At 47.7% G+C, this 27040-nt stretch overlaps 2 protein-coding genes across 6 annotated transcripts in view; one reads left to right on the top strand and one right to left on the bottom strand.

Annotated features, from left to right (window-relative positions):
• Positions 1–264: 264 nt before the first annotated feature.
• Cox5b (cytochrome c oxidase subunit 5B) lies at positions 265–2182 on the bottom strand. Its single transcript, XM_006987290.4, has 4 exons — positions 2025–2182; positions 1446–1519; positions 1173–1272; positions 265–456 (listed from the first exon to the last, which is right to left on the bottom strand). The coding sequence occupies exons 1-4, from the start codon at positions 2125–2127 to the stop codon at positions 344–346; spliced, it is 390 nt and encodes a 129-aa protein (XP_006987352.2). The 5' UTR covers positions 2128–2182; the 3' UTR covers positions 265–343.
• An 11509-nt stretch (positions 2183–13691) lies between these two features.
• Positions 13692–27040, top strand: part of Fam178b (family with sequence similarity 178 member B) — a 135030-nt gene continuing 121681 nt past the window's right edge. The window contains exons 1-2 of one of the 5 annotated variants that reach the window (XM_042265659.2): positions 13706–13973; positions 22832–22918. The gene's annotated coding sequence lies outside the window, so the exon portion shown is untranslated. Of the gene's footprint in view, positions 13974–17116; positions 17210–22831; positions 22919–27040 lie in introns of all 5 variants that reach the window. The other 4 variants (XM_076557486.1, XM_042265660.2, XM_076557487.1 and 1 more) reach the window with 4 other exon arrangements.

Genomic DNA, 27040 nt, shown 5'->3' on the forward strand with positions numbered 1-27040 from the left:
ATAAAACTAACTCTATACTGATTTTACATTCTGAGTAGATGTCAAGCCAGTATTAAGAGATAGCTAATCTCAATATAAAAAAATCTATAGAAGCCAGGCGGTAGTGGTGGTGATGGTGATACACACTTTTAATCCCAGCACTCGGCAGGCAAAGGCAGGCCGATCTCTGTGAGTTCAGGGCCAGCTTGGTCTACAGAGGGAGTTCTAGGACAGCCAAGAATACACAGAGAAAACAAAAAAACTACAGAAGAAAGACTAGCCACCTATGGGAGGAGCCAATACAATGGCTAGTCTTTATTAGAGAGAAATTTTCCATCACGTTCTGAAAAGTTATCGCAGGGGCTCAGTGGGTCAGCTGGTGGGGCACCAGCTTATAATGGGTTCCACAGCTTGGGCATCGCTGAGCGTCGCCTTTGTGCAGCCAAAACCAGATAACAGTACAGTTATCCTCTTCACCTGAAAGGGAAAGGTGGCTCAAAGTCATCCAGCTCCAGCGTACACAGCAGACTTGCAACATTCATCTCTTTCCTGCAGACACTTCAGGGGCCAAAAAACCAACAACCCACAAAACCTGCAGTTGACTCTGATCACTTCAAGCTCTGCTCTTTCAAATTAAAAAATGGGGCTGAGTGAAATAACCTTGTATCAGGGTCACTGTTGGTTCCAACAATTCCATTCCCTACGCAGAATCCCAAAGTGGGATAAGTACTTGTTTGTATCCCTAATGCCTGGCATACAAGTTATACATATATATGTATGTGTGTGCGCATATATGTATGTACACATATGTATATGTATATATATACACACATGTATATATGTATATATGTATATATGCATTGTGTTTGTGTGTGTGTACATAAAAATCTGGGCTGGAAAGATGGTTCAACAATTAAGAGCATGGATTGCTCTTCCAGAGAACCTGAGTTCAATTCCCAGTATCCATATCAGGTGGCTCACAACCTCGCTTGTATAACTACAGCTCCAGGGTGTCTGAATCTGGTGGCCTCTCATGCATACTGAGGCTTGAGACGGTCAGAACCCTTACAATAATTTATACGAGTATCTTTATGCACACAATCAATCACATGCACGTATCTGAAGCAAGTTATAGACACCCTGTGTAGCAGGTTATAAACAGATGTACCAGAAAACAAAGGCAAGGTACTTACAGATGCAGCCCACTATTCGCTTGTTGGTGATGGACGGGACTAAATTAGGGTCTTCCTTGGTGCCTGAAGCTGCCTTTGGAGGTAGCATATTGTATGGATCCTGAAAAAGACAAGAAGTGACTAATTATGCCAGACACCCCCCACAACTAACTACACTGCAAAGGGGCTGTTCCTACAAGTTGGGTTTCCAGGACCAAATGCCGGCTGACAGGAGACTCCACGAATCCCATCCCCGTCCAAGGGCTCCAGAGGACACAGAGAGTTTTTCCTCACCAGTCCCTTTTCAGATGCGATCATGATCTCCCTCTCCAGGCCTGTGGCCTGCTCCTCATCAGTAGGAACACCACCTAAAGGAAGGAAAATGAATGTCAACAGATAGGACCGCGATAAATACACGCTAAAATGATCAACACGGGCAAGGTGACATTGTAAGCGTCTTTGGTGGGCTTCCAAGTATTTCCACGGTCCCCTAAACCCACTGAGTCATGACTCCCAGAGCCTTAGGAGAAGCTTGCCCCACCAACCGCCGAAGCTCGTTTTTCGACCTTTTTCTAAAATCAAGTCAGTAAGGGTGTCCTGGCTGCAATCTGAAAGTCGGTCCAGTCCTTTCTCATCCCTCCAACAGTCCCTGTCTCCCAAGGTCACCCGGCACCTTCCAGACGGGGCACCTTAGCAGCGGCCAATCGGGCGGGCGGCCGAACTCAGCCAGACCGCGCCGAACGCAGGCTCCCGGGGCGGAAGGTGGTCAACGGGGCCCGGGGGCGCTCAATGGCCGACCCCGCTCGCCCGCCCCGTTACCAACCACCCCGGAGGCCACGGACACCGGCCCGGCTCGCCCAGCGGGCCACGTACCTGCAGAAGCCATGGAGCGCGTCGCAACCGCGCCACCGGGCCCGCGGGCCCTCAGGGCCTGCGCCGCCAGAGCGCCCACTCCGCGAAGTAACCTTGAAGCCATCTCGCCCGAGACAAGCAGATGCACTTCCGGGAACAGGCTCGGCAAGACAGGCGGGACTTCCGGTGATGGGCGTCCGTCAACGTCCTGTCAGCCTTCCGCTTCCTCCCCCCGCCCCCAGCCTGCCCGAGCAGCGAAGGTAGATGCTGCGCATGAGCAGCTCTGCCTCTTCGCCCGCCGCGCAGACTCCCTCAGTCCCGGAGGCGTGGCTTCAGTAACCATGACAGCGGCTTTCGGTTTTGTGGCTGTTCCGCTTGCGGGCTCGCGCCTCTGAGTCCCAGCCACCTAGGCGCTCCTGTTGTGGAAGTGCTGTTGGAAGCTTAAGTTCCCCCTCGGCCAGGGACCTGCTGCAGCCCCACAAATGGTGCAAACTTGGGCGTGAGCTCAGGAAGACTTTTTCGTTTGCTCTGCCTGTTAGTCGCGGGTTCGGGTCCTTCAGGCAGAGCATTAGCCATCACCAACTTGTTGCATTGTCCCACCCTGTCAGAATTGGGCAGGACCTCCCCCACAGTCTTGGCCTCAGTTTCTCTTCCTTTTTGTTTTGTTTTTTTAGGCAGGGTATCACTATGTACTGACTGATCTGGAACTCGTTTTGTAGATCAGACTCGAGCTCACAGAAATCTGGCTCTCTCTGCTGGGATTAAAAGCTTGCACCACCCTCCATTTCCTCCTACAGCAGTGTCATGGGATGTGATGGTGTTAGCCCCAGGGACAGAGATGGATGTAGGACACCTCCTGGTGGCTACTCCGTGAGGTTATGGACCAATGAGGAGCATGCTAGAAGGAGGAAGGAAGGAGAGTTAATAATGCAAGTGGAAATGACAGTAGGTACTGTGGCCAAAGGTCTCCAAACAGAAAGCATCTTCCATTGCTCCCCACTGCACACAGACAGGTAAAGTGTGAAAACGCACGGCAAGACGGCTGGAAGACTTTCAAACACTGACCACTAGCATTTTGTTCACATTGTGGAATATTCCTGAAACACTATGCTTCCCTAAATGTGCCCCAGTGACAGGATCTCCAACACCATGCAGAGGCCTGGCATAAGATACTATCAAATAACTTTTAGTAAATCTTGGACCAAATATGAAGCTTATAGTTCGATTTGTGGCTAACTACAAAGGACTGAATTCCCAGGTGTTGCCATTTGCCCCTTGCGGGTTATTTTCAAAAGGGGCTGGTGAAACATTGCTTCAGAGCAACTAACCTGGTCTTTGTGGATGCCGCCCTCAAGAAAGAAAAAAAAAGTCTCTGTTCTGAGGCCCCAAATTCCTTGATCCTGTTTGAAAATGTGTTTCACTGGCATGGTTTTCAATGTTCCTTCCTGACCTCCACTACAGTCATCCGGATTAAGTTGGGAAAAAAATTCCTTGGTTCAAGAAATACTCCCCCCATGGACTTATTATTGATTTGTACCTGCATTAGGTGTCTGGTGAGGGGAATTAAAAACAGCCAGCCCCACCAGCTAGCTCATCCATCTTTTTTTCCTTTTGGTAACAGTCAAGAAAATTAATACTAGGTGAGTATTTCTTGTATTCCATCAAATGCAAATTTCAGAATACACTCTTTGGAAACAGGACTTGATGGAGACAAGGAAGTCCTTCATTTGAGGACTCCTCTCTTGCAGATGCATGCTTCCAAATGTGATGGTCTGATGAGGCCTGCAGCAAAGAATCCCGTAACTCAAATGTTAAATAGTCTTTTCATTAAAACAACAACAACAACCAAAAAAAAAAAAAAAAACCCAGAGCTAGATATTGGGGCAAATGCTGATCTCACTGCCACATCTCACCTTGCCAACTCCACGAATCCTCTGACTGAAATCCTGAGTCTTCACCCAAAAGGTCTCCAGCCTAAAAGTTCCGGTCTCCTCACGCCGTATATACCTTTCTCCGCCCAGCCATATTACTTCCTTCTTAGTGCTGGGATTAAAGGCGTGTGTGCTTCCCAAGCAAAAGCATGAGATCTCAAGTGCTGTTATTAAAGGTGTGTGCCACCACTACCTGGCTCTGTTTCTCTCCTAGACTGAGACACTCTCATGTAATCTAAGATGGCTTTGAACTCACAGAGATCCAGATGGATCTCTGCCTCCAGAGTGCTAGGATTAAAGGTGTGTGCTACCACTGCCTGGCCTCTATGTTTAATCTAGTGGCTTGTTCTGTCCTCTGATCTTCAAGCAAATTTTATTAGGTTACACAGTATATCACCACAGAATCCTGTTTAATTTACCTGTTTTAAGCCAGAGTTTTCCTATCTTAACCACAAACCCTTGTTTCAGTGAATATCTACTAACCTGCCTCTTAGCAAGCCAGTGAATATTCAGTTCTGATATAAGTCCCCAATGCCTCACTGTAAAATGGAATATTCCAAGCTCTAATATGGAAATTAAAACTTTATTTTATATTACTGAAGATGTGTGTGTGTGTGTGTGTGTGTGTGTGTGTACATATGTGGGCGCACACATGCCACAGTATGCTTGTGGAGGTCAGAAGACAACTCTGTGGAGTCAGTTCTCTCCTTCTAACTTTCTGTTCCGGGGCTTGAACTCTGGTCCTCAGGCCTGTGTGGCAAGTACCATCCATTACCCACTAAGCCATTCTGCTGGCCCAAGGTAAAATTTTGGCTTAGACTTTGTGGTGATTTGAATGAGAATGCCCCCATAAGCTCCTGTGTTTAAATACTTGGTCCCCAGTTGGTGGAACTGTTTGGGAAGGACTAGGAGGTGTAGCCTTGTTGGAGATGTACCACTGGTGGTGGGCTCTGAGATTGCAAAAGATTCCATTCCCAGTTAGCTCTGTCTCTTGCTTTCTCCTACTTTCAGATCAGGATGTGAGCTCCCAGATGTTCTGCCATCAAGTCTTTGTTCCCCCATCATGCATTCTAACCCTCTGAAACTGTAAGCGAATTAACACTTTCATAAGTTGCTTGGGTCACAGTGTTTTATCACAGCAATAGAAAGGTAACCAATACATACTAGTTTCTCACTCTCATAGGTTTTCCTAAAAATAGGAAAATTTTGTCAGGACTTGTCCGGCTCAAGAAAATCTGACCCTCAATCTGGTCACCAAGACTGGATGTGTGAGTTATGCCCAGATTGTGACCCCCCCCCCCAAAGAGACCACTGAAGACCTTGGATGTCCAGAATGCAACAGCAAGGTTTATTCTATAGACACAAGTCTAAACAGGAAACTCGTTCCTACACCCAATACAGTGAGGGAGGGAGGAGTTGCTCTTTCTTTGTGTGGCTAGCTTTTAAAAGGCAAAATCCACAAGCCCTTCGGGGTGGGGGTGGGGTGGGGGGAGGGTTTGCACGGGTGCAACTCGGATTGGTTTACTTTTATCTGTGTTCTCTTTTAATTGGGTGAGGGTATGTAACTTTTGAATTTACTGGTTGGTGGTTACAGTTATCACTTTGGGGGCTGTCCAGCACAAGTCCCAGGCTTTGTCCTTGAGCCGCCATGGGGGCTGGCTGGCCAAGCACATACTGACTGTGGGGGCTGGCTCAGTGGTCCAGGCTCTGTCCTTGACTCATGCACATAACTCTAAGTTGGTGAGGGGTCCCAGACAGTAAACATCTGGCTGAACTTTGAGCAGTCAGAGTACATGCAGAAAGGGAGCTACTGCAAGGACCTTGTCTTTTGTTCACAGCCCTCCCAGAGACTGCTTGCTCAGTCTCAGGAAACTGAAATTGAGGCCTGATCTCCGAGAGAAGACTGAGCAGCCTGTCATGGTGTCTGCTTGGTCCTTTCAGTGTGGAGGCTGGGAAATGGCTCAGTCCATAAAATGTAACCATAGGACCCTGAGTTTGGGCTCCAGTGCCCAAATAAAGCTGGGTTCAGCAGGCCAGACCTGTAATAGCAACACTGGGAAACAGAGGCAGCAAGATCCTGGTCAGCCAGTCTAGCCAAAATGGTGAGCTCCATGTCCAGTGAGAGACTCTGTCACACACACACACACACACACACACACACACACACACACACACACAAATAACAGGGTGTAGCTTGAGTTTTCCTGCCTTGCCCACAGTTAGGACAAATCTCTGTCACCCGCCAGTCCCACAGCCGCTCAGACCCAACCAAGTAAATACAGAGACTTATATTGCTTACAAACTGTATGGCCGTGGCAGGCTTCTTGCTAGCTGTTCTTATATCTTAAGTTAACCCATTTCCATAAATCTATACCTTGCCATGTGGCTGGTGGCTTACCAGCATCTTTACATGTTGCTTGTCCTGGCGGTGGCTGCAGTGTCTCTCCCTCCTTCTTCCTGTTTCCCCAGTTCTCCTCTCTCCTTGTCCCGCCTATACTTCCTGTCTGGTCACTGGCCATCAGTGTTTTATTTATATAGAACGATATCCACAGCAACAGGGAGAGCAATCAAGGGCATCATGGTGTCAACCTCTGACCTCCACATGCATGTACATATATATGCACACACATGAACACATATGTAAGATTGTGTACATGAGCACCAGTTTGAGGACCAGGCGTCAGGGTGTTCCCATCCCCTCCTGCCTCCAGCTCCGTCTACCCTCCACTGCTATCTCTGTCCCTTGTGGAGCAATCTGCAACTCCATCATTATTTTGGTCAAAACAATCAACTTTTATTGAATAGTATTTCTTACCTTATAAGGTAATTTTTAGTTGTTTTAGTCAGTGTTCTGTTTCTGTGAAGAGGTACCATGACCACGGCAGCATTATAAAAGAAAGTATTTGATTGGAGCTTGCTCACAGTTTCAGAGTCATTAGTCCATTGTCATAATGGCAAAGAGCAGAACGGCACACAGCCAGACATGGTGCTGGAAAAGTAGCTTGAGAGTTCTACCTCTGGATCCACAGGCTTCGGCTTTTAAAACCCCAAAGTTGGGCCTGGAGAGATGGCTCAGTGGTTAAGAACACTGGCTGATCTTCCAGAGGACCCAGGTTCAATTCTCAGCAACCACATGGCAGCTCACAACTGTCTGTAACTCAAGTTCCAGGGGATCTGACACCCCCACACCAATGCACATAAAATAAATTGAATACATAAAAAAAAAAGCACCAAAGTCCACCCCCAGTAACACACTTACTCCACTAAGGCCACACCTCCTAATCCCTGTAAGTAGTGTCACCCCTAATGACCAAGCCGTCAAATATATGAGCCTATAGGGGCCGTTCTAATTCAAACCATCCCAGTTTTCAAAATAAAAGCACATTGTAATAAATCCCATAACAAATCTGTAAGAAAAAAAGCCGGCAATGTGGTGTTTATTCTTCCTGCCTGCCCTTCCAAGCCAAACTTTCTCAACCTCAGCACAATTAACATTTTGAGTCTGGAAATGATTTGAAGCAGGGGGAGGTGAGGCCATCCTTTGTGTATTGTGGGATTTGGAAGCTCTGCCTCCTAGAATTCTCCAGGGTGACAACAAAAGTGGCTTCAGTCAGGTCCCTGTGTTATATCCCCTGGGGACCAGTTCCAATCTTATGTAAATATGTTCAAAGAATCGGTATAAAGAAGTGCATATACATGGAATGTATTTACTTGTGAGATAAAAATATAAATGATTGATAAATTGCTTTTCTACTTTAAAGACTGTTTTGTGGACATGCCTCCAGATAAAAACATAGATATATCTAACATATAATTGCTGCATAATATTCTTTATAAATGTACTGGAATAGCTCCAAGTATCCCCCTGGTGAATATTCAGGTTTCTGGGGTTTTGTTTTTGAGGATTCTTTTTTTCAAAAGCCTCAAAGTGAGCTCAGTCAGAAGCACTAGAAAGATAATGTGGTTCCTCCATAGTAGCAGAAGATGTCCCAGACCAAGCGCCCATGCTAGGCAGATGTTTTACCACTGAGGTACATCCCAGCCCTTTCGGTTGTAGAGGAGTGGTTCTCAACCTGTGGGTCATAACCCCTTTGAGGGTCAAACATCAGAAATCCTGCATATCGGATATTTACATTATGATTCATAACAGTAGCAAAATTACAGTTAGGAAGCGGCAACAAAACGGTTTTATATTTTTCCACACCATGAGGAACTGTATTAAAGGGTTGCAGCATCAGGAAGGTTGAGAACCACTGCTTTATGTGGTCTCACTCCGTACTTCAGGCTAGCCTTGAACTCTTAACCCTTGTACCCTCCACTTCTGAGTGCTGGGAATACAGGAGTGTGCCACCATGGACCAGGCCAAATTGCTGGCTTGTTTTTTGGTTTGGGGGTGGGTGTTTGCCTCCCCTGCATGTGGCAGTGCATCATAGAGTTGGGATCACAGGAGTGCGTGTGAAACTCTTTGGCACATTCTGCTGAGTTGTTTGCACAAAAGTTTGGAGCAATTCCTGCTCCCCACCGGTAGGGGTTTTGCTGTTTGCCTCTTTCTGAATGAGCAGTGCAGAGCCAAGGCCTCGGGCACATCTTTCCAGTTGTGTATTGATCGTTTGCATTTTCTGTGAGCTGCCACTCTGGCAAACTACCTTACACTAACTCTGTGCCTTAGTTCTACTTTGTATTATTTTTTGTATTAAAATGCATTAAGGAGCGGTGGCATACTCCTTTAATCTCAGAACCCAGGAGGCAGATGAAGGCAGATGAAGGAAGATCTCTGTGAGTTTGAGGTCATCCTGGTCTACGTAGTGAGTTCCCAGCCAGCTGGGGCTACACAGTGAGACCTTGTTTTGAAAAGAAAAGAAAAGAAAAGAAAAGAAAAGAAAAGAAAAGAAAAGAAAAGAAAAGAAAAGAAAAGAAAAGAAAAGAGAAAAGAAAAGAGAAAAGAAAAAAGAAAGGGAAGGGAAAGCAAAGAAAAGAAAGAAGGAAGGAAGGGGGAGAGAGAGAGAGAGAGAGAGAAATAAGAGGAAAAATGGATTAATTGTACATGTTAATGGGGTTCCCTGTGGTGTGTTATTCTCACACATGTGTGTGGTGGACACTAACTGAATCCAGCTTTCCTTTATCTCCCTTCCCTCCTGATCCTTCCCAGCGTCTAGCAATCTCTATGTTACTGTGAGGGCATCTTGTGCAGCTTCCAATAGAGAGGAAACCTGTGGTGCTTGTCTTTCTGTGCTCAGCTTCCCTCACTTGACCCAGTGTCCTCCACTTCCACCCACTCTGCTGCAGATGTCAGAACAAGTGCCTAAAACACAGCCAATGAATGGAAACGCGGTAAATGTCAGCCTCCAAGTGCTCTGTTCAACGTGCTTCTTTATACAAAGAGGAAGTATGGGGACCAGGAAGATGGCTCAGTAAGGATGCTTCAGCCCAGCTTGGCAGCCTGAGTTTGACACTTGGAACCCACAGGGGACTCCCACAAGTTGTCTATCCCCTGACCTCCACATTCTAACCATGACGTGCATGTGCCCACAGACTACAACTTTTTTAAAGGGATTCTGGTCGGGTGATGATGGCGCAAGCCTTTAATCCCAGCACCCCAGAGGCAGAGGAAGATGGATCTCTGAGTTCGCAAAAGGCCAGCCTGGTCTACAGAGTGAGTCCTGGGATAGCCAGGGATCCAAAGAGAAATCCTGTCTTGAGTGAAAAAGGGAGGATGGAATTCTGGACGTGGAAAAATGAATACAAGCTGTTACCTCTGTGAGCACGAAGTTGAGGAGGGGCCGTGAAGGGGAGCAGGGGTACAAAGAAGACATTTTAGTTCAGATTTTCAGTGTTTTTAGCGCTGTGACTGTGTTACCCATTCAGAAATTATAAGGATCTCTTTAAAGTCAGCCACTGATATCATTTGGAGGAGTTGGTTTTTTGTTTTTGTTTTGTTTTTTTACTAATTCTTATTGAATATTAAGGCAATTATATTAAGTCTTTTCCATGGACCAAAGCCAAGGCTGGTAATTGAGTCAAATTTGATTTCTGCTCTGTGTGTGTGTGTGTGTGTGTGTGTGTGTGTGTGTGTGTGTGTCTCGCTGTCCTTGGTATGGTCAGAACCAACAAAGCCTGAAGTAATGGAGTCAGAAGGCTCTTCAGGTCCAGTCTGCTAGCTGTGATGTGAGGCTGAGCTTTAGTGGCCCCAGCGTCCCTGGGCACCGTGGCAGGTGTGTGCTAGGCAAGTTTTTAATGACGACAGGGGTAAGGGGGTAAATGCTCCTCGGTCCTGCCAGGTCTGCCCCCAGGAACCCTCTGGAGGCCTGAGGAGGATGAGACCCAAGGCTGAATCTCTGGTTGGCTGCTTGGAGCAAAAACCCATTCAGATCAGAGTGAAATGTTTTTTTATGCAGACACCACAAATCCAAAATGGGTCCTCTGGAATTGCCGTCAGCATTAGGCCTTGCTATCACAGGGCTCAGGGGTCAGATAAAGACGCACGCTTATTGAAGGCATCTTTTATTTTATGGAACAAAAGGAGTCTAGTGTGACAGCCGGGCGGCCGGAGTCAGCCCCTACCCCGTTGTTAGGTGCCTCACTGAGTCCTCCATGAGACCCACAAGGCACAGTGGAATTGTTACCTGGCGAGGGCTGTGCCAAAGCAGGGTGCGTACCCTAATAAATTTGCCTGCAGATCAGAGACCAGAACAAGCCACTAGATTAAATATAAATGCCAGGCAGCAGTATGGCACACACCTTTAATCCTAGCACTCGGGAGGCAGAGATCTGTCTGAGTCTCTGTGAGTTCAAAGCCACCCTGGACTACATGAGATTGACTCAGTCTAGGAGAGAAACAGAGGCAGGTGGTGGCACACACCTTTAAGGCCAGTACTTGGGAGTCACATGCCTTTAATCCCAGCACTAGGAAAGTTGAGACAGGAAATGATATGGATGGGCGGAGAAGGGTATATAAGGAGTTCTAGCGGTAAGAGGTGGCTTGTAACTTTGTCTCTCTGATCCTTCACCCCAATCCACCCCAATATTCTGGCTCCAGGTTTTTGTTAAAAGACCATTTAGGAATTCGTGTTACCGCAGTGAGAGGGGCGCGGGTGTGAGACAAAAGCCCACACCTCTCCCCTCCCCCTTTTCCTACCAGTGAACTCCACTGGCAGCTAGGGCAGCCTTCTAGGAACCCCAGGAAGTCCTTTGACACAGATGTGGAGGAAAGTGGCCCCCCCTCCGGCCCCCAGCACAGACAACAGGGAGAGACGCTCAGGGTGATCCTGGGAGGACAGAGGGGTAGTGCTCGGCACTGTTCTGTCTGGACAGCCCCCTGCTTCGACCTCAACTTTAGGCCCTAAAGCCACCTGTTTCCTGGGTTAGGAGATCCATTCACAGCAGTGATGGCGGCTAACCTCTGTAATCCAGCATTTGGGAGAATGAGGAAGGATTGCAGTGAACTGGAGGTTACCCTAGGCTATGTAGTGAGTTCCAGATCAGCCTGGGCTACTGAAGGGAGGGAGGGAGGGAGGGAGGGAGGGAGGGAGGGAGGGAGGGAGGGAGGGAGAGACAGAGACAGAGACAGAGACAGAGACAGAGACAGAGACAGAGGAGAGAGATTGACTTTGGTTCAATAGGCTCCCTAGGCAGGTGTGGGTACATATGTATGTGGTTCTCTAGTGTAAACATTTTTGGCCGCCACCAGCTCACAAATAATGACATAGAGACTTCTTTATTTTTTGGTTTTTCGAGACAGGGTTTCTCTGTGTAGCTTTGTGCCTTTCCTGGAACTCACTCTGTAGCCCAGGCTGGCCTCGAACTCACAGAGGTCCGCCTGCCTCTGCCTCTCGACACTCTGTAGCCCAGGCCGGCCTCGAACTCACAGAGGTCCGCCTGCCTCTGCCTCTCGAGTGCTGGGATTAAAGACGTGCAGCACCACCGCCCGGCGAGACTTCTTATTAATTATGAAAGCTTGACCACTAGCTTAGGCTGGTCGCACTAGCTCTTATGACTTCAATTAACCTGCTTTTATTAATCTACGTTCCACCACGTGGTTCGGTCCCCTCTACTCCATACTGTCTATCCGACCTCTTCAGTGTCTCCCTGGCGTCCCCTGGGCTCCGAGGCTCTTGCCCCTCAGTGCCTCTCTCTACCCGGGTGTCCCACCTATTGTCTCCGGCCTAGCTATCGGCCATTTAGCTCTTTATTAAATCACTCAGACGGCGCCTTAGACAGAGACACGTCTTTACAGTGTAAACAAATATTCCGCAGCGCTCTAGAGCAAGACCAAAGGAAGCAGATCCTAAGAGGAGAGGCATCTTCAGGGGGAAAAGGACAGGCAAGGTCTGAAGCTGCCCAGTTTACCAAACCTCCTTGTCCACTCTTTGCAGGATCCCCTGGATGAATGCAAAAAAAAAAAAAAAAGTCCTAAAGATACAAAACCTGAACAGGGAGTCCCTAAATTAAAAGGAACTTCCTGGGAGACGAGGAAAGGCACAGGCCAATAGTAACAACAGCCCTGGGCTCAGGCTGGGCTCCCATCAACCCAGCAGGGGGCCCTCGAGCCTGGTTCTTGTCTGAAAACTGGCTAGGGCACTGGCGCCCTCTAGCCGGCTGGGGAAAGCAAATGCGGCCCTATTTCTGGAAGCAGTTTGTCCGCGGAGTTATTATCCTCTCTCTGTAGGTTATTCTCATTTTTGCCGGGTCTGGCGCCGTCTCTTTCTATTAAACTTTCAAAGAGGGACCTGCCTAAACATTTAAGATGGCAGGCGCTTTCCAAAAACACAGTAAGGAATTCAGAGAGGACGGGGTTGATTCCCGGAGCAAACCCTGCCCTCATGAGGCCGAGGGCAGGAGGACTGGAGTTTTTAATTAGGGTTCGAGGTCAGCCCGAGGTACACAGTGAGTGCCTGTCTCAAAAAAAAAAACAACTAATTAAATTAAAATTGAAAACGCCTGTGACAACTGGAAGCCGGATGAATTAAGCGGCCCATTAAAAGAAATAAAGGTCAAACAAGACGGCCCCCTCAGCACACCAGGGCGGCTGTGATCCTGCACGTCCTAACCCGGCCCCCCCAAGAAGGGCTCCCTCAGGAGACCGACTCTGCTAAAGTCCCAGAGACCGGCTGGCAAAGCTCAGCTTAGCTCTACCGCTCTCCTGCCTGGAGCACAGGGCAGGCAGATCATTAATTAGCCATGCGTGATGCCTAATTAAGCACCAGCTCCTCAAGAGTGCAGGGCAGGGATTTTCACCGAAGACGGGACCGGCTGAGGCTAAACCGAAATCATGTGTGTAAATACCCTAGCTCAATGTCAGGTGCAGGGACAGGGCTCAAGCAGTGTCTGTTGAATGTGAATCTGAAGGGTTGACACCACCGATGCCTGCTTGCATGCCCACACAGATGTGCACCCCGAACAGAGATCTGTTCTCAAAGCAGAACGCGGCCAACGTTAATGGTGGAAGGCGTCGAACGGCGGGCAACACACACATTGTAGCAGCGTCTCGACTTCGGGGGGAAAATCGGATCGTGAGGATGCCAACTGTCTGTTCCGGGTTCAAATCTCGACACCTCCTCTTCTCTCCACAAGCGCAAGTATTCCGCACCCGGATCTGTGAACTGCAAGGCTCCCAGGTGGGGGGGTTAGGTGGTACGATTGGCACAAAGTGTGAGCACAGAGCGCTGGCTGAAAACCAGAAGCAGACCCCAACCGCCGAGGACGGTAGCGGGCACGTGGTTGTGTGCCCCCCCCCCCCCTGCAGGGCCACGTGAGCGGAGCACGTGAGTGAGCGGAGCCCACCTGTTGTAACGGTGAGTACGCCCTGCGTGGGTGTGCGTGCGTGCGTGCATGCGTGGCAGGCCCAGTGGCTGCGTGCGTGGCAGGCCCAGTGGCCTCCGCAGAAGCTCCGTCCTCTCGACGTCCTTGCTGGTAGCCACCCCACCCTGGTGGCCTGCCCCATCTTCTGAGGCTCCCCGGCCTCCTGTTCCTCCTCTCCAGGCTCCCAGGAGTAGGGCCTCCATCAGACTCACCGAGGAGGACCCAAAGCTTCATTTTCCCGGTGAGTTCCTCGGGGCCTCACAGTTCATGTGCCCACCCAGGGCTCGGGTCTGTCTGTCCCTGGACTGGGCCTGGGCGTCAGTTCTAGTGCAGTGGCTGCCTTTTTAAGTTTTCCTGGATTCGGCTCAGGATTAGCCTTCTCCCTAGGGAAGCCAAGCCCCCCCCCCCCTCTATGATCAGGTTAGCCCACATTTAACAGGATACAGCCAAATGTGCCATGTGCCAAGGTCTGGCCTGGATGGTTTCTGTGTTGGGTGGTGTGGCCTGTGGTGTGCTGTTTCTTAATGTTTCCCCGGGCATAAAAAAGAGTTGCTGTTTGTCTTTCCGGAAACATTCGCTGTTCCCAGGCCCTGCTCAGTTTGACGGATGGAGAGTTTTGCGGACGACACTCCTGTAACTTCCATCTTTCAGATTGTGAGCGGAGACCTCCCTGACCAGAGCCACTGCCCTCGCTAGCATTCCTGGCCAGTAAATATTTGTTTAAAAGAACACATAAAACATGATGCTTTGCGAGTATGGCATGTTGCTACGGGAATGTTCAGAACAACAAGACAGCTGTAATGTTCTGCATTAATCTTGACTGTTTTGACAATGATGCTCAAAGTGCTTTGGCTTTTCTGTATTTATTTATTTTCTTTTCTATAAAGCCAGGAAAATAACAACAACAAAAAGAAAAAGAGAAAAAGCAGGGGTGGGGGGGGTGGGGGGTTGTCACGGGTTGAAATCACACTGTGAGGCCAGGATGGAGACTGGGAGAACCTTGGCCTTGCATGCTTTGGGGGAAGTACTAACCCAGGAAGAGGGGGCCCTAGGCATGGTGCCACACCCACCGGGGGCCTGAGGTGAGATAGGTACAGTCCTTCGCCTGCCCTTGAATGAGACAGAGGGCTAGGTCCTGCCCGACTGAGCAGCGAGGGATTTGGGACGGAAAACAAGAAAGAAGGAGAGGTTAGACTTTGATTCGGTCTCCCAGTTTGACCACAGGAGGCCTTTGTCTCCTGCATCCTAGCCACACCTAACATCTCCTTACCTCTTACTGATCCTAAGATGCGTGTTTGTTCACATCCTGACAGCTCTGAACTTGGGTCCCATAATTGCAAGGGGGGTCTTCCCTTTGCCGTGGCTTACCACATCGCTTTTGTCAATCTCAGTGGCTTGAAGGTCACCGGTGTCCTGGCGATGGTTAGCATCTCGGTCCGCGGCCGTGTTGGTGGGGTGACTTCAGGTTTCCAGTTGCAGGCTCAGGGAGAAACAATGAGCTGCTTGCTATCGGGCTGGACTTGGCTCCCATAGGCCTGCCTGACTTTTTTGAAAATGGTTATGTAGTCAAGGACTGAGCCGAGGGGTGGTCAAAAGCCTGAACACAGGCACCTGTATAAAAAAAATACTATCCACTCTTTTGTGGGCGGATGAATGCCTTGGAGGAATGGTATTTGCAGCAGCAGGACCTAGTTACCCTGGAAGCAGCAGCGCTGGTCCATGGGTCTCATGAGTGCCCTGATTGGGCAGAGGGGACCTCTGCTGCCGCCGCCTCAGCCACACGAGTTACCAGTACTTTGAGCTCACCTGGAGATGGTCATTCCCTCCCAACCCACCCTTTTTTCTTTTTTTTTTTTTTAAGATTCATTTTTTTTTAAAGATTTATTTATTTATTTACTCATTTATTCATTTATTTAGTATACAGTGTTCTGCCTGCACTGCAGGCCAGAAGAGGGCACCAGATCTCATTACAGATGGTTGTGAGCTACCATGTGGTTGCCGGGAATTGAACTCAGGACCTCTGGAAGAGCAGCCAGTGCTCTTAACCTCTGAGCCATCTCTCCAGCCTCAAGATTCATTTTTTAATTACGGGTATATGTGGGGGGCGGGGTGTGCATATATACACAGGTACCCACAGAGGCCAGAAGAGGGTGAAGAAGCCCTGAAGCTAGAGTTCACAGGCAGTTGAGAGCTGCCTGATGTGGGTGATAGGAAAGGAACTCAGGTCCTGTGAAGGAGCATCCCGAACTACTCTGGAGCCATCTCTCCAGCCCTCTTTCCTTTGTTTCTGCGTTGGCTTGCCAACCGAGCTTTGGGGATTCAGTCTACTTGCTACTGTATTTTAGCTGGCTTAATGACCGTGCTCCCAGGGAGTTTCGCTAATTAAGCTGCAGGATATTAGAGCACCAGTCAGCACCACAGGCTGTCTGTGGCAGGCAGGCTGTGTGTTTAACCAGGTGAACAGGTACCCGGCCTGTGGAAGGTCGGGGCTGGTGTCACCCTCCTGTGACACCAGGCCAAGGCTCACGCACCTTCTGCTGTCTTAAGAGAAGACACGGGCTGACCCCAGGAGGCCTCGAGTTCTTCTGGACTTGATTCCTGCTGTGCCCACTCCTTCTAAAATTAGATTCTTCCAGCGTGCAAACATAGCCTGTAGCTAACATGGAGATGGTGTGTGTGTATTGAAGCGGAGGCTTTTAGAAGTCACCGTTCTCTTGGAAGCACACTCCGAGGCTTGCAGATGCAGACACACTTTATTATCATCATCACCGCCAGGCTGTTGATTTCCCTTTTCGTCTCGTTTTGTCTTGTCTAAACTGGGTCTTTTTATGTAGCCCTGTCTGTCCTGTGACTCGATATGTAACGATATGTAGATATATAGACCAGGGAGGCCTCGAACTCACAGAGATCCGTCTGCCTCTGCCTCCCAAGTACTGGGATTAAAGGCATAGGCCACCATGCCCAGCTTTACTTTTTCCATCTTTGAGAATGACTTTGGGGATGTCATTTTTATTTTGTTTTACACTTATTTATTCTGTATATATGTGTATACTTGTGGACACACTTGTAGCACACTGTGTATGTGGAGGACAGAGGACAACCTCTGGGCACACTTGTCCCACACTGTGTATGTGGAGGTCAGAGGACAACCTTTGGGAGTCAGTTCTCTCCTTCCTCTACATGGTTTCCCGTATCCACTGAGATAATCATGCTTGACAGCAAGCATCCTTTCCTCTTGAGCCATTTAGAGAGCTCTGGGTATGTTTTCATTGTAGATTTTTCCTTGATCTTCTCTATTTCAGTTTGATTTGTTCGAAGTACTGCAAGTTATTTTAAAAAATAAACAAAACTAGTTTTCAGCCACTGCAATGACAATCTTTCCAGGCAAGAGTCATCAGTGGATGCTGACCCTGGGAGCTTTCGAAAGTACGACAGGAAATGGGATGTTTATGTAATCTCGGAGCATCTTCCCGTAAGGTACTGATTCCTGACAGAGGAGAAAACTGTAGAACAGCAGCAGAGAAACCTTGTGCCTCCCACCTTGGCCCGGTGATTAGAGTTAACAACAACAGTAGGGGGAGAAATGGGCACCGTGTGGCTTCTGACGAGGTGCACAGAGGGCTGCCTAAAACATGCAACCTGAATCTAACCACAAGGAAGCCACACACAGGACCCTAACTGAGAACTCCATGGGATAACTCACCAGAACTCAAACAGGATGAAAATCACATGTTTAGTTAGGTGTCGTAACAGGCACCCATAATCACACACTCAGGAGGCTGAGGCAAGAAGAAGTCACATAGGCAAAGTCTATCTTTTTTTTTTCTTTATTGGCTTTCTATAGATCAGGCCAGCCTCTACCTAGGAGATCTGCCTGCTTCTGCCCTCTGTGGTGGCTGGACTAAAGGCATGAGTCACCATGCACAGCATGTGAGTTCCAGGACAGCCAAGGCTATGTAGAGAAACCCTGTCTCATAAAAACAAAAAAAAAAAACAAAAAAAAAAAAGGAGATTGGCGATGGTGGCACATGCCTTCAAACCCAGCACTCAGGAGGCAGAGGCAGGTAGATCTCTGTGAGTTCAAGGCCAGCCTGGTCTACAGAGTGAGTTCCAGGACAGCCAGAGCTACACGGTGAAACCCTGTTTCAAAACAAACACACACACACACACACACACACACACACACACACACACACACACACACACACGACCTACTGAAAAACACTTGGAAATACCTGATCTCCCTCAGCTTAGTGTTGATAAAGGGATTTAAAGGTTTGGGGAAATCACAATGCCAGAGTGGGTACACTGGGTAAAACCTAATACTCCACAATGGGAAAGCCCAGAAGACAGGCCCTCCACTGCCCCTAAAAGACACAAAATGGTGAGAGGGGACCCAGCACATTGAAGAGTTCTGTTGTCGCCCTTTTCCTTGTGCCAGACCTTAGGGTTGGAGGTGCTGCTGCTCAACTGGGTGAATTAAGTGCAGTGCTTTTAACTGAGACCTGAGGTAGCAGGGACCAGATGACCAAAGGCAAGGTGATCATAGTTATTGTAATGGGCAGCATAGGCAAACCAGTGTTCATAATGGCCTAACGTAATCATCAGCACAGGCAAGGTGAATTTCACTATGGAATGACTGGTAGTGGCTAATCAATCATGGTGTTTCCAGGCATGAAATAGGTAAGAAGCTTACTGAATTTTTGTTCCATCTGTATAAGCAGAAAAATCTCAAACAAATGAAAGAAAGGCTCCATAGGATGGTGGCAAAAGGGGATCTTGGCTGATGAATCAACTTCCAGACTTAAGCCGGACCCAGAACCCCTTGGAGGGCCAGGATCCCCTGAAGAAGGATCTTGATAAGACACCAAAAGTTTCACTGTTAGTCTTTCTCCAGTCCTTCCCAGAGGGACCTATGGCCTTCTAAAAGGGTAACTATAAACTAGAGGAAAGGAAATGATCATACTTTCTGGGGTCTGTTGGATACTGGTTCTGAATTGATGCTGATTCTGGAAGATCCCAAGAAACACTGTGGCCCTCCAGTTAAAGTAGGGGCTTGTGGAAGCCAGGTGATTAATGGAGTCTTGGCTAAAGTCTGACTCACAGTAGGTCCAGTGGGTCCCCAAACTCATTCTGTGGTTATTTTCTCAGTCCCAGAATACGTAATTGGGGTAGTTATACTTAGAAGTTAGCAGAATTCTCACATTGGTTCCCGACTTCTAGAGTAAGGGATATTATGGTTGGAAAGGCTAAATGGAGGCCTTTAAGGTTGCCTTTGCCAAAGAAAATAGTGAATCAAAAACATTATCACATCCCTGGAGGAACCGAAAATATTAGTGGCACCATCAAGGACTTGAAAGATGGGGGGGGGGGGGTTCCCACCACATCTCCCTTTAACTCTCCCATCTGGCCAGTGCAGAAGACAGACGGATCAAGGAGGATGACAGTTGACTGCTGAAAACTCAATCAGGGAGTAAGTCCAATTGCAGCTGCTGTACCAGATGTGGTGTCCTTACTTGAGCAGAGTAAACACATCTTCTGGTACATGGTATGCAACTATTGATCGAACAAATGCCGTTTCCTTGAAACCTGTCCATAAGGACCACCAGAAGCAATCTGCTTTCAGTTGGCAGGGCCAGCAGTATACCTTTACAGTTTATATTTTAACTCTCCTGCTCTGTGTCACAACTTAGTAAGAAGGGATCTTGATCATCTGTCTCTTCCACCAAATATCACATTGGTACACTATATTGATGACACCATGCTGATTGGACCAAGTGAGCAGGAGGTAGCAACCACTCTGAACTCTTTGGTAACACATATGCATATCAGAGGATGGGAAGTAAATGAAGGGCCTTCTTCCTCAGTGAAGTTCAAGGAGTCCAGTGTTGTGGAGCGTGCAGAGATGCTCCTTCCAAGGTGAAGGGAAGGATAAATGATTTTACTTGGCTCCTCCCACCACCAAGAAGGAAGCACATGCAGTGAGTCTGTCTGGGTTCTGGAGACAGCACATTCCTCACTTGAGTGTGGTATTCCCAACCCATACACCAAGTGACTCCGAAAGCTGCTGGCTTTGAGTGGGGCCTGGAGCAGGAGCAGGCTCTTCACCAGGTCCAGGCTGCTGTGCAGGCTGCTCTAAGGCATGGACCACGGGATCCAGCAGAGCTGATGGTACTGGAGGTGTCAGTGGCAGATAGGGATGCTGCTTGGAGCCTTTGGCAGGCCCTATAGGTGAGTCCCAGAAGAGACCTTTGGGATTGTGGAGCAAGTTTCTACTCCAGTTACAAGGCCATCTGATGCCAAGCATACACCTAGAGCCTCATGGGATGTGCCTTATGATTGGTTGACTGAGGAAGAGAAGACAAGGGCCTGGTTTACTGATGGTTCTTCATGTTATGCAGGCATCACCCAGAAGTGGACAGCAGCTGCAGCTACTTTACAAGCCCTTTCTGGGACAACCCCGAAAGACTTAGACAAAGGGATATTTTCACAGTGGGCAGAACTCTGGGCAGTACACATGGTCATGTATTTTGTTTTTTTTTTTTTTTTTTTTTTGGGTTTTTCGAGACAGGGTTTCTCTGTGTAGCTTTGCGCCTTTCCTGGGACTCACTTGGTAGTCCAGGCTGGCCTCGAACTCACAGAGATCCACCTGGCTCTGCCTCCCGAGTGCTGGGATTAAAGGCGTGCGCCACCACCGCCTGGCTAATGGTCATGTATTTTGTTTGGAAGGAGAAATGGCCAGATGTGCAAATGTTCACTGGTGCATGAGTTATAGCCAATGGATTGGCTGGGTGGTCAGGGACATGGAAAGAGCCCCTTTAGAAAATTGGTGAGAAAGACATCTGAGGAAGAAGTATTTGAATAGATTTCCAAATGGGCATGGGATGTGAAGATTCATGGGTTGTGTCCCATGTAAATGCTCATCAAAGGTGACTTCAGCAGAAGAGGAGTTCAGTAATCATGTAGATAGGATGACCTGTTCTGTGGACAGTTAGCCTCTCTCCCCAGCCATTCCTGCCATTGCCTCAAGGGCCCAGGAACAAAGTGGCCATGGTGGCAGAGATGGAGGTTATGCATGGGCTAGACAACATGGACTTCCAGTCACCAAGGCTGACCTGGTTATAGCTGCTGCTGAGTGCCAGGTCTGCCAACGGCAGAGACCAACACTGAGCCCCAGATATGACCCCATTCCCTGGAGTGACTAACCAGCAACCCGGTGGCAGGTTGACTATGTTGGACCACTTCCTCTGTGGAAAGAACAACTCTTTGTCCTTACTGGAGTAGTACTTATTCTGGTTATGGGTTTGCCTTTCCTGCAAGTAAGGCTTCTGCCAGAACCACCATCCTTACAGAATGTGAACTTACAGAATGCTTTATCCACCAACATGGTATTCCACACAGTATTGCTTCTGACCAGGGAACTTACTTCACAGCCACACAAATATGACAGTCGGTCCACGATCATGAAATCCCCTGGTCTTGCCATGTTCCCCACCATTTTGAAGCATCTGGCCTGAGAGAAAGATGGAATGTCCTTTTGAAGACACAGTTACAGCATCAATTAGGTTGCAGCAGCTGGAAGGCAGGAACAGGGTTGTCCAGAAGGCAGTATATGATTTGAATCAGCGTTCAACAGATGGTGTGATTTCTCCCATAGGCAGGACCCAAGGGCTCAGGAATCAAGGCGTAGAAAGGAAATAGTTCCATTCGCCATCACCCCTAGTGACCCACTAGGAAAGTTTTTGCTTCCTGTTCCAGCAACCTTAAGTTCTGTTGGCCTAAAAGTTTGGTTCCAGAGCGGGGAGTGCTCCTGCTAGGAGCCACAACAAACATCCCATTGACCTGGAAGCTCAGATTCCCGCCCCCCTGGTCATTTTGTTGGGCTTCTAATGCCCTTAAACTAACAGGCTAAGAAAGGAATAGCAATGTTAGGAGGGGTGACTGATCCTGATTACCATTGGGATATTGGATTATGTCTGGAGTGCAGGAGACCCTTTAGGGCATCTCTTGGTGCCACCGCGTCCTGTGGTTAAAGCCATGGGAAACTACAACAGCCTGATCCAGAAGGATGACAAAGGGCACAAGCCCATCAGGAATGAAGGTCTGGGTCACTCCTTCAGGAAAAGAGCCAAGACCTGCTGAGGCTCTTGCCATGGATGGAGGAAATACAGAATGGGTCATAGAGAAAGGTAAAGCTAAATATCATCTAAGGCCACATGATGAGTTATAGAAAGGATTATAGTTGACATGAGTTGACATATTTCCTGAATTTTTTTTACCATTTAATATAACCGGAATTAAGAGAGTTTCAGTGATTATCATATTTACATTTAAGATACTAAAAGAATGGCCCTCAAGGGACATTGCTACCCATTCTAAAACATATAATGCTTTTTGCTGTTGTATAAGGGATAGTTGTATCATGTTAGGTATAATTATGACCTGGTTATTGTTTTCACTGGAAATTAAGCATGACATAAGGAGATATGATTGTGTGTCAAGTTGACAGGGATGACTGGTCATAACTATTCTTGGTTACATCTTTACTACATCTAGAATTAACTCAAACCCAAGTGACTGTGAAGGATTTCTTTGTTTTTAAGACAGGGTTTCTCCGTGTAACTCTGGCTGCCCTGGAACTCACTCTAGAGACCAGGCTGGACTCAAGCTCAGAGATCCATCTGCCTCTGCCTTCCTAGCACTAGGAATAATTGTAGGCAGGTTTTTTGTCAAGACCTGGCTCCCAAATAACCACATAGAGACTTAATGTTAATTATAAATGCTCGACCAATAGCTCAGGCTTGTTACTAGCTAACTCTTACATTTTAAATTAACCTATATTTCATATCTACCCTGTGCTACATGGATGTAACTTTCTTTCAACATGGCATGTTTATCTTGTTTCTTTCTGCTCTCTTGAAATTCCTCTGACTCTGCCCTTCTTCTTCCCAGCATTCTCTCTGCCTCAAAAATCCTGTGTAGCCATCAGCTTTTTTATTAACAATGAGAGCAATACATATTCATATTGTACAAAAAGATTACTCCCCATACCTGACCGTATTCCTAATCTTAACATGGACCCGTTTGTTTAAACTTCAGGACCAGGGCTGGTGAGATGGCCCAGTGGGCGAAAGGGATTGCCGTGTAAGTCCAATGACCTGAGGTCAACCTCTTGGAACCTCCCATGTAAGTAAAGAACCAGCTTCCTCAAGGTGTTCGACCTCTACACGTGCACCCTGGCACATGCATGCCCACACACATACACAGGTGCCATGTGGGTGCTGGGAACTGAACCCAGGTCCTCTGCAAGAGCAATAAGTGCTCTTAACCATTGAGATATTTTTTCCAGCCCATGCCTGTTTTCTTTTTTAATGTGGGTAAAAGGGCACATCTAAATTTCTGGAATTCAGTTGTCCATCTCCCAGTTACTGTTCTCTACTGGATTGAGTAGCAAATCTGGGCTTCCTCATGTTTCCTACCAGGCAGAGCCTCTTTTGCTGAGCTTCGTGGCCCTAGCCTACTAACTGGCACTAACCTACTCAGAGTAGGCCCTAGCCTACTCTGGCACTAACCCAGAATGTCCCTTTTGAATTCGAGGAAGGGGAGGGAGTGTGTGATGGGGCAGCGGTACCTGAATCTGGAAGGTGAGGATTTGGTTCCATACTGGGCTGTCATTCTGGGCCTGTGGATGTGTCCTGAGCTGAGAACATCCTGAGGCTCAGTCAGTGCCAGTTGAGATAGGGATTTTTTTTCTTTTCTTTTGATTTTTCAAGATAGGGTTTCTCTGTGTAGCCCTAGCTGTTCTAGAACTAGCTCGGTAGACCATGCTGGCCTTGAACTCACAGAGATCCACCTGCCTCTGCCTCCCGAGTGCTGGGATGCACCACCACTGCCCAGCACAGGGAATTTTTTCTTAATTAAATCATTTGAAGTGGGAAGACCTACTTTTAATCTGGCTCTTTTGAGGTGAGAAGGTCCACCTTTAATCTGAGCCACCCCTTCTCCGGGCAGCCTACATAAAGGACATGGAAGAAGGAAGCTCGCTCTCTTTGCCTGCTTGCTCTCACTCTTGCTAGCAAGTCCATTGCTTCACTGGCCTTAGCACCTCCATCTTCCAGTTTCTGAATATACGGCATATACTGAAGACCAGCTGAGAGTCATCTTCATGGACTGAATAGCTGCTAGAATCTTGGACCTTCTGTTGATAGACAGCCGTTGTCGGGCTAGCTGGACCACAGCCTGTAAGCTGTTCTAATAAATCCCATATATATGTGAATATACATACATATATATATATATATGCATTCTATAAGTTTTATTCCTCTAGAGAACCCTGCCTAATACAGCTACCTGGGTCCACATGGTGGAAGGAGAGACTCCTCCAAGTTGTCCTGTCACTGTACTTGTGCGCACGCACGCTAATTTTCAATTCCAAAGTTCACTGATTTTGTTGTGTTCTCACTTGAGTGTGCTCCTCTGGGTGTAATTGAACATTAATTTCAATGGACTTGTGCACCTGTGCACTGTGTGTAGTACATTGCATGTTAGAGAACAATGGCCCTAACTTTCTGGGAATCCTTTTGGTGTCTGAGTGACTCAAGAGAACTAGCTCATCAATGTGGTCAAGACACACAAGCCTCTTTGTGCGGGTGAAGAGGGGCTGGGGTGGCATGTCATTTTCGCAGTCAGTGGTGACACATTTTCTCCTCTGATCCACATTTGGGATCACCTCCCCACCCCCACCCCCACCAGTTCCGGGGGTGGAGCACTGCTGGACTTGCAAAACCAGAGTCTGCCTGCCTCTGGGTGAGCCTGAGGAGCAGCCAGAATGGGAGCAGCAAAACCAGGGTGGACAGAACAAAGGCTGCTATTATGTTGCCTAAACTTGGTGGCTCTGCACTGTCAGGAGGACACAGAGAGCACTTGTGCTCAGAAAAGAAACCGTCTAAAAAGGAGACAATGCCCTCCCTCCCCGCCGCATGCGGTCCCTGCCACATGGAATTCTTCTCATCCCCACATCAGCAGTTTCTTTTTATGTTTGATTTATCATCTCAGTAGATGTTCGCTCGTCTTCAGCAGATGTTACAGATGCATTTGCTACTTTCAAATCCTCAGATAAAATAAACTATCTTTTTAAAGAGATGTTTTAGGACTTCTTTCCCGCACTTATGAGTCCTCAAGAGGCATGATCACTCACAGGGGGTTTTCCCAGAAGCTTTCTCTCTTTCCTCCTTGCCTCTCTGTCAGCAGATCAACATGGGACATTTTAAAATAAATATTTTTATGTGTATGGATAGTTTACCTACATGTACATCAATGTACCACATGCATGCAGTGCCCTTGGCAACCAGAGGAGGGCGTCAGATCCCCTACAACTGTAGTTACAGGTAGCCATGTGCCATCATGTGGGTGCTGGGAACTGAACCCCATTTCTCTGCAAGATCAGAAAGTGCTCTTAGCCACTGAGCCATCTCTCCAGCCCTAATGTGAGTAACTTTTGTTTGACATGTCTTCCCATCACTGGGCTCCTTTGTCCTTTGTTCAGCAGCAACAGTGATGTGGAATTTTGCTTTCTGGGTTTCTCCTCCTTCCTCCTCCATTTTCCTCCCTCACTATGTTGCCAAGGATAACCTGAAACTTGTTGAATAAAGTCTGCCGCAGATGGTAACGAGGGCAAATATCATTTTGTGCCCCAAGGCTATGCATATATTTGCCCTGCAGAGCTTCCCCCAAGGTGTGTGTGGCTCACACACCATACCCTACCTGCTCAGAATGTGTAGTCAATGGAATTATGCTTTCCCTCGGTTTTTGAGCATTTTCATCACTGCCAAAAAAAGGTACATGAATGCCTTTGCCACCACACCCAACATCCTCCTCCTCTCTCCCAACTGGAGACAGTTACTCATCTGCTTTCTGTTCTGTGGATTGGCCTATTCTGGACATTTCATTCATGCAATCTGTAGACTTTTATGAATGGGCTCTTTCACAGGTTCATCCGTGTTATAGCATTTGTCTGTGTTTCATTCCTTTTTTATTGCTGAACAATATTTCTTTATGTGGCCAATACCACATTCTGTTTATCCATTCAGACACTGATGGGCATTTGGGCTGTTTCTACTTTTAGCTGTTATGAATAATGCTGCCAAGGCCTTGTACGGTTCATTCATGGAGAACCCCTCCCCCCCATGTACTTCAGGATTATGTGCATTCAGCTGACACAAGATGGGAGTGTTTGCTAGATCCAGTTGCTCTGTAGTGTTGTTCAGATCCCATATTTTCCTTTAAAATGCTTTAACTATGTATGTATGAGTTTTCTGTAGCTGTGATAAGACACCACAGCCAAGGGAATTTAATGGAAGAAAAAGTTGATTTGAGATTACAGTTTCAGAGAGTTAAGAGTCAATCATGGCCAGGCATGGCCTTTAATCTCAGCACTCAGGAGGTAGAGGCAGGTGGATCTGTTCGAGGCCAGCTTGGTCCATCTAGCAAGTTCCATGACAGCTAGAGCTACATATAGAGAGACCCCATCTCAAAAGAAAGAAAGAAAAAGGAAGGAAGGAAGAAAAGAAAGAAAGAAAGGAAGGAAGGAAGGAAGGAAGGAAGGAAGGAAGGAAGGAAGGAAGGAAGGAAGGAAGGAAGGGAGAGAAAGAGGAGTTTATGGTGGTTGGGAAACATGGTAGCAGTCCTAGTGACCAGAGCAGGAAGCTGAGAGGTCACATCTGTTGTGGAAGCGAACTGTAAGTAGAAGGCTGTACACTCTCAGAGTCTGTTTCCAGGGCGTATCTCCTCCAGCAAGGCTAGACCTCCTAAACAACAGCATCAGCTGGGGACCGAGTGTGCAAGTCTGAGCCATGAGGGATGCTTCTCATTCAAATCCCTACAGTGTGTGTGTGTGTGTGTGTGTGTGTGTGTGTGTGTGTGTGTGCGCACGCGCGCGCGCTTGTGAGTCTGTGTACATGTGAGTGCAGGGCCCTGCCCAGAGTCCATAGGAGGGTGTTGGATCCCCTGTACTGGAGTTACAGGCAGTTGTGAGATACCCGGTATGAGTCATGCTGGAAACCAGACTTGGTGGGGTATCTGTCTCTCTGTCTGTGTCTCATTTGGTCATTTGATTTTTTTTGAGACAAGGTCTTACTCTTGTCCCAGGATGGCCTGGAACTCACTGTCTAGTCCCAGCTGACCTCAAACTCACCAAATTCCTGCTTTAACCTCCTGGATGCTGACATTATAGACATGACAGCTCTCTAGCCCTTTATTCTTTTGATGTTCTGTCTAGTTTATTTTCCTTTTTCTTTTTGTGGTTTTCTT

The sequence above is a fragment of the Peromyscus maniculatus genome, chromosome 21 (assembly GCF_049852395.1).
Source record: "Peromyscus maniculatus bairdii isolate BWxNUB_F1_BW_parent chromosome 21, HU_Pman_BW_mat_3.1, whole genome shotgun sequence".
Taxonomy (NCBI): Eukaryota; Metazoa; Chordata; class Mammalia; order Rodentia; family Cricetidae; genus Peromyscus; species Peromyscus maniculatus.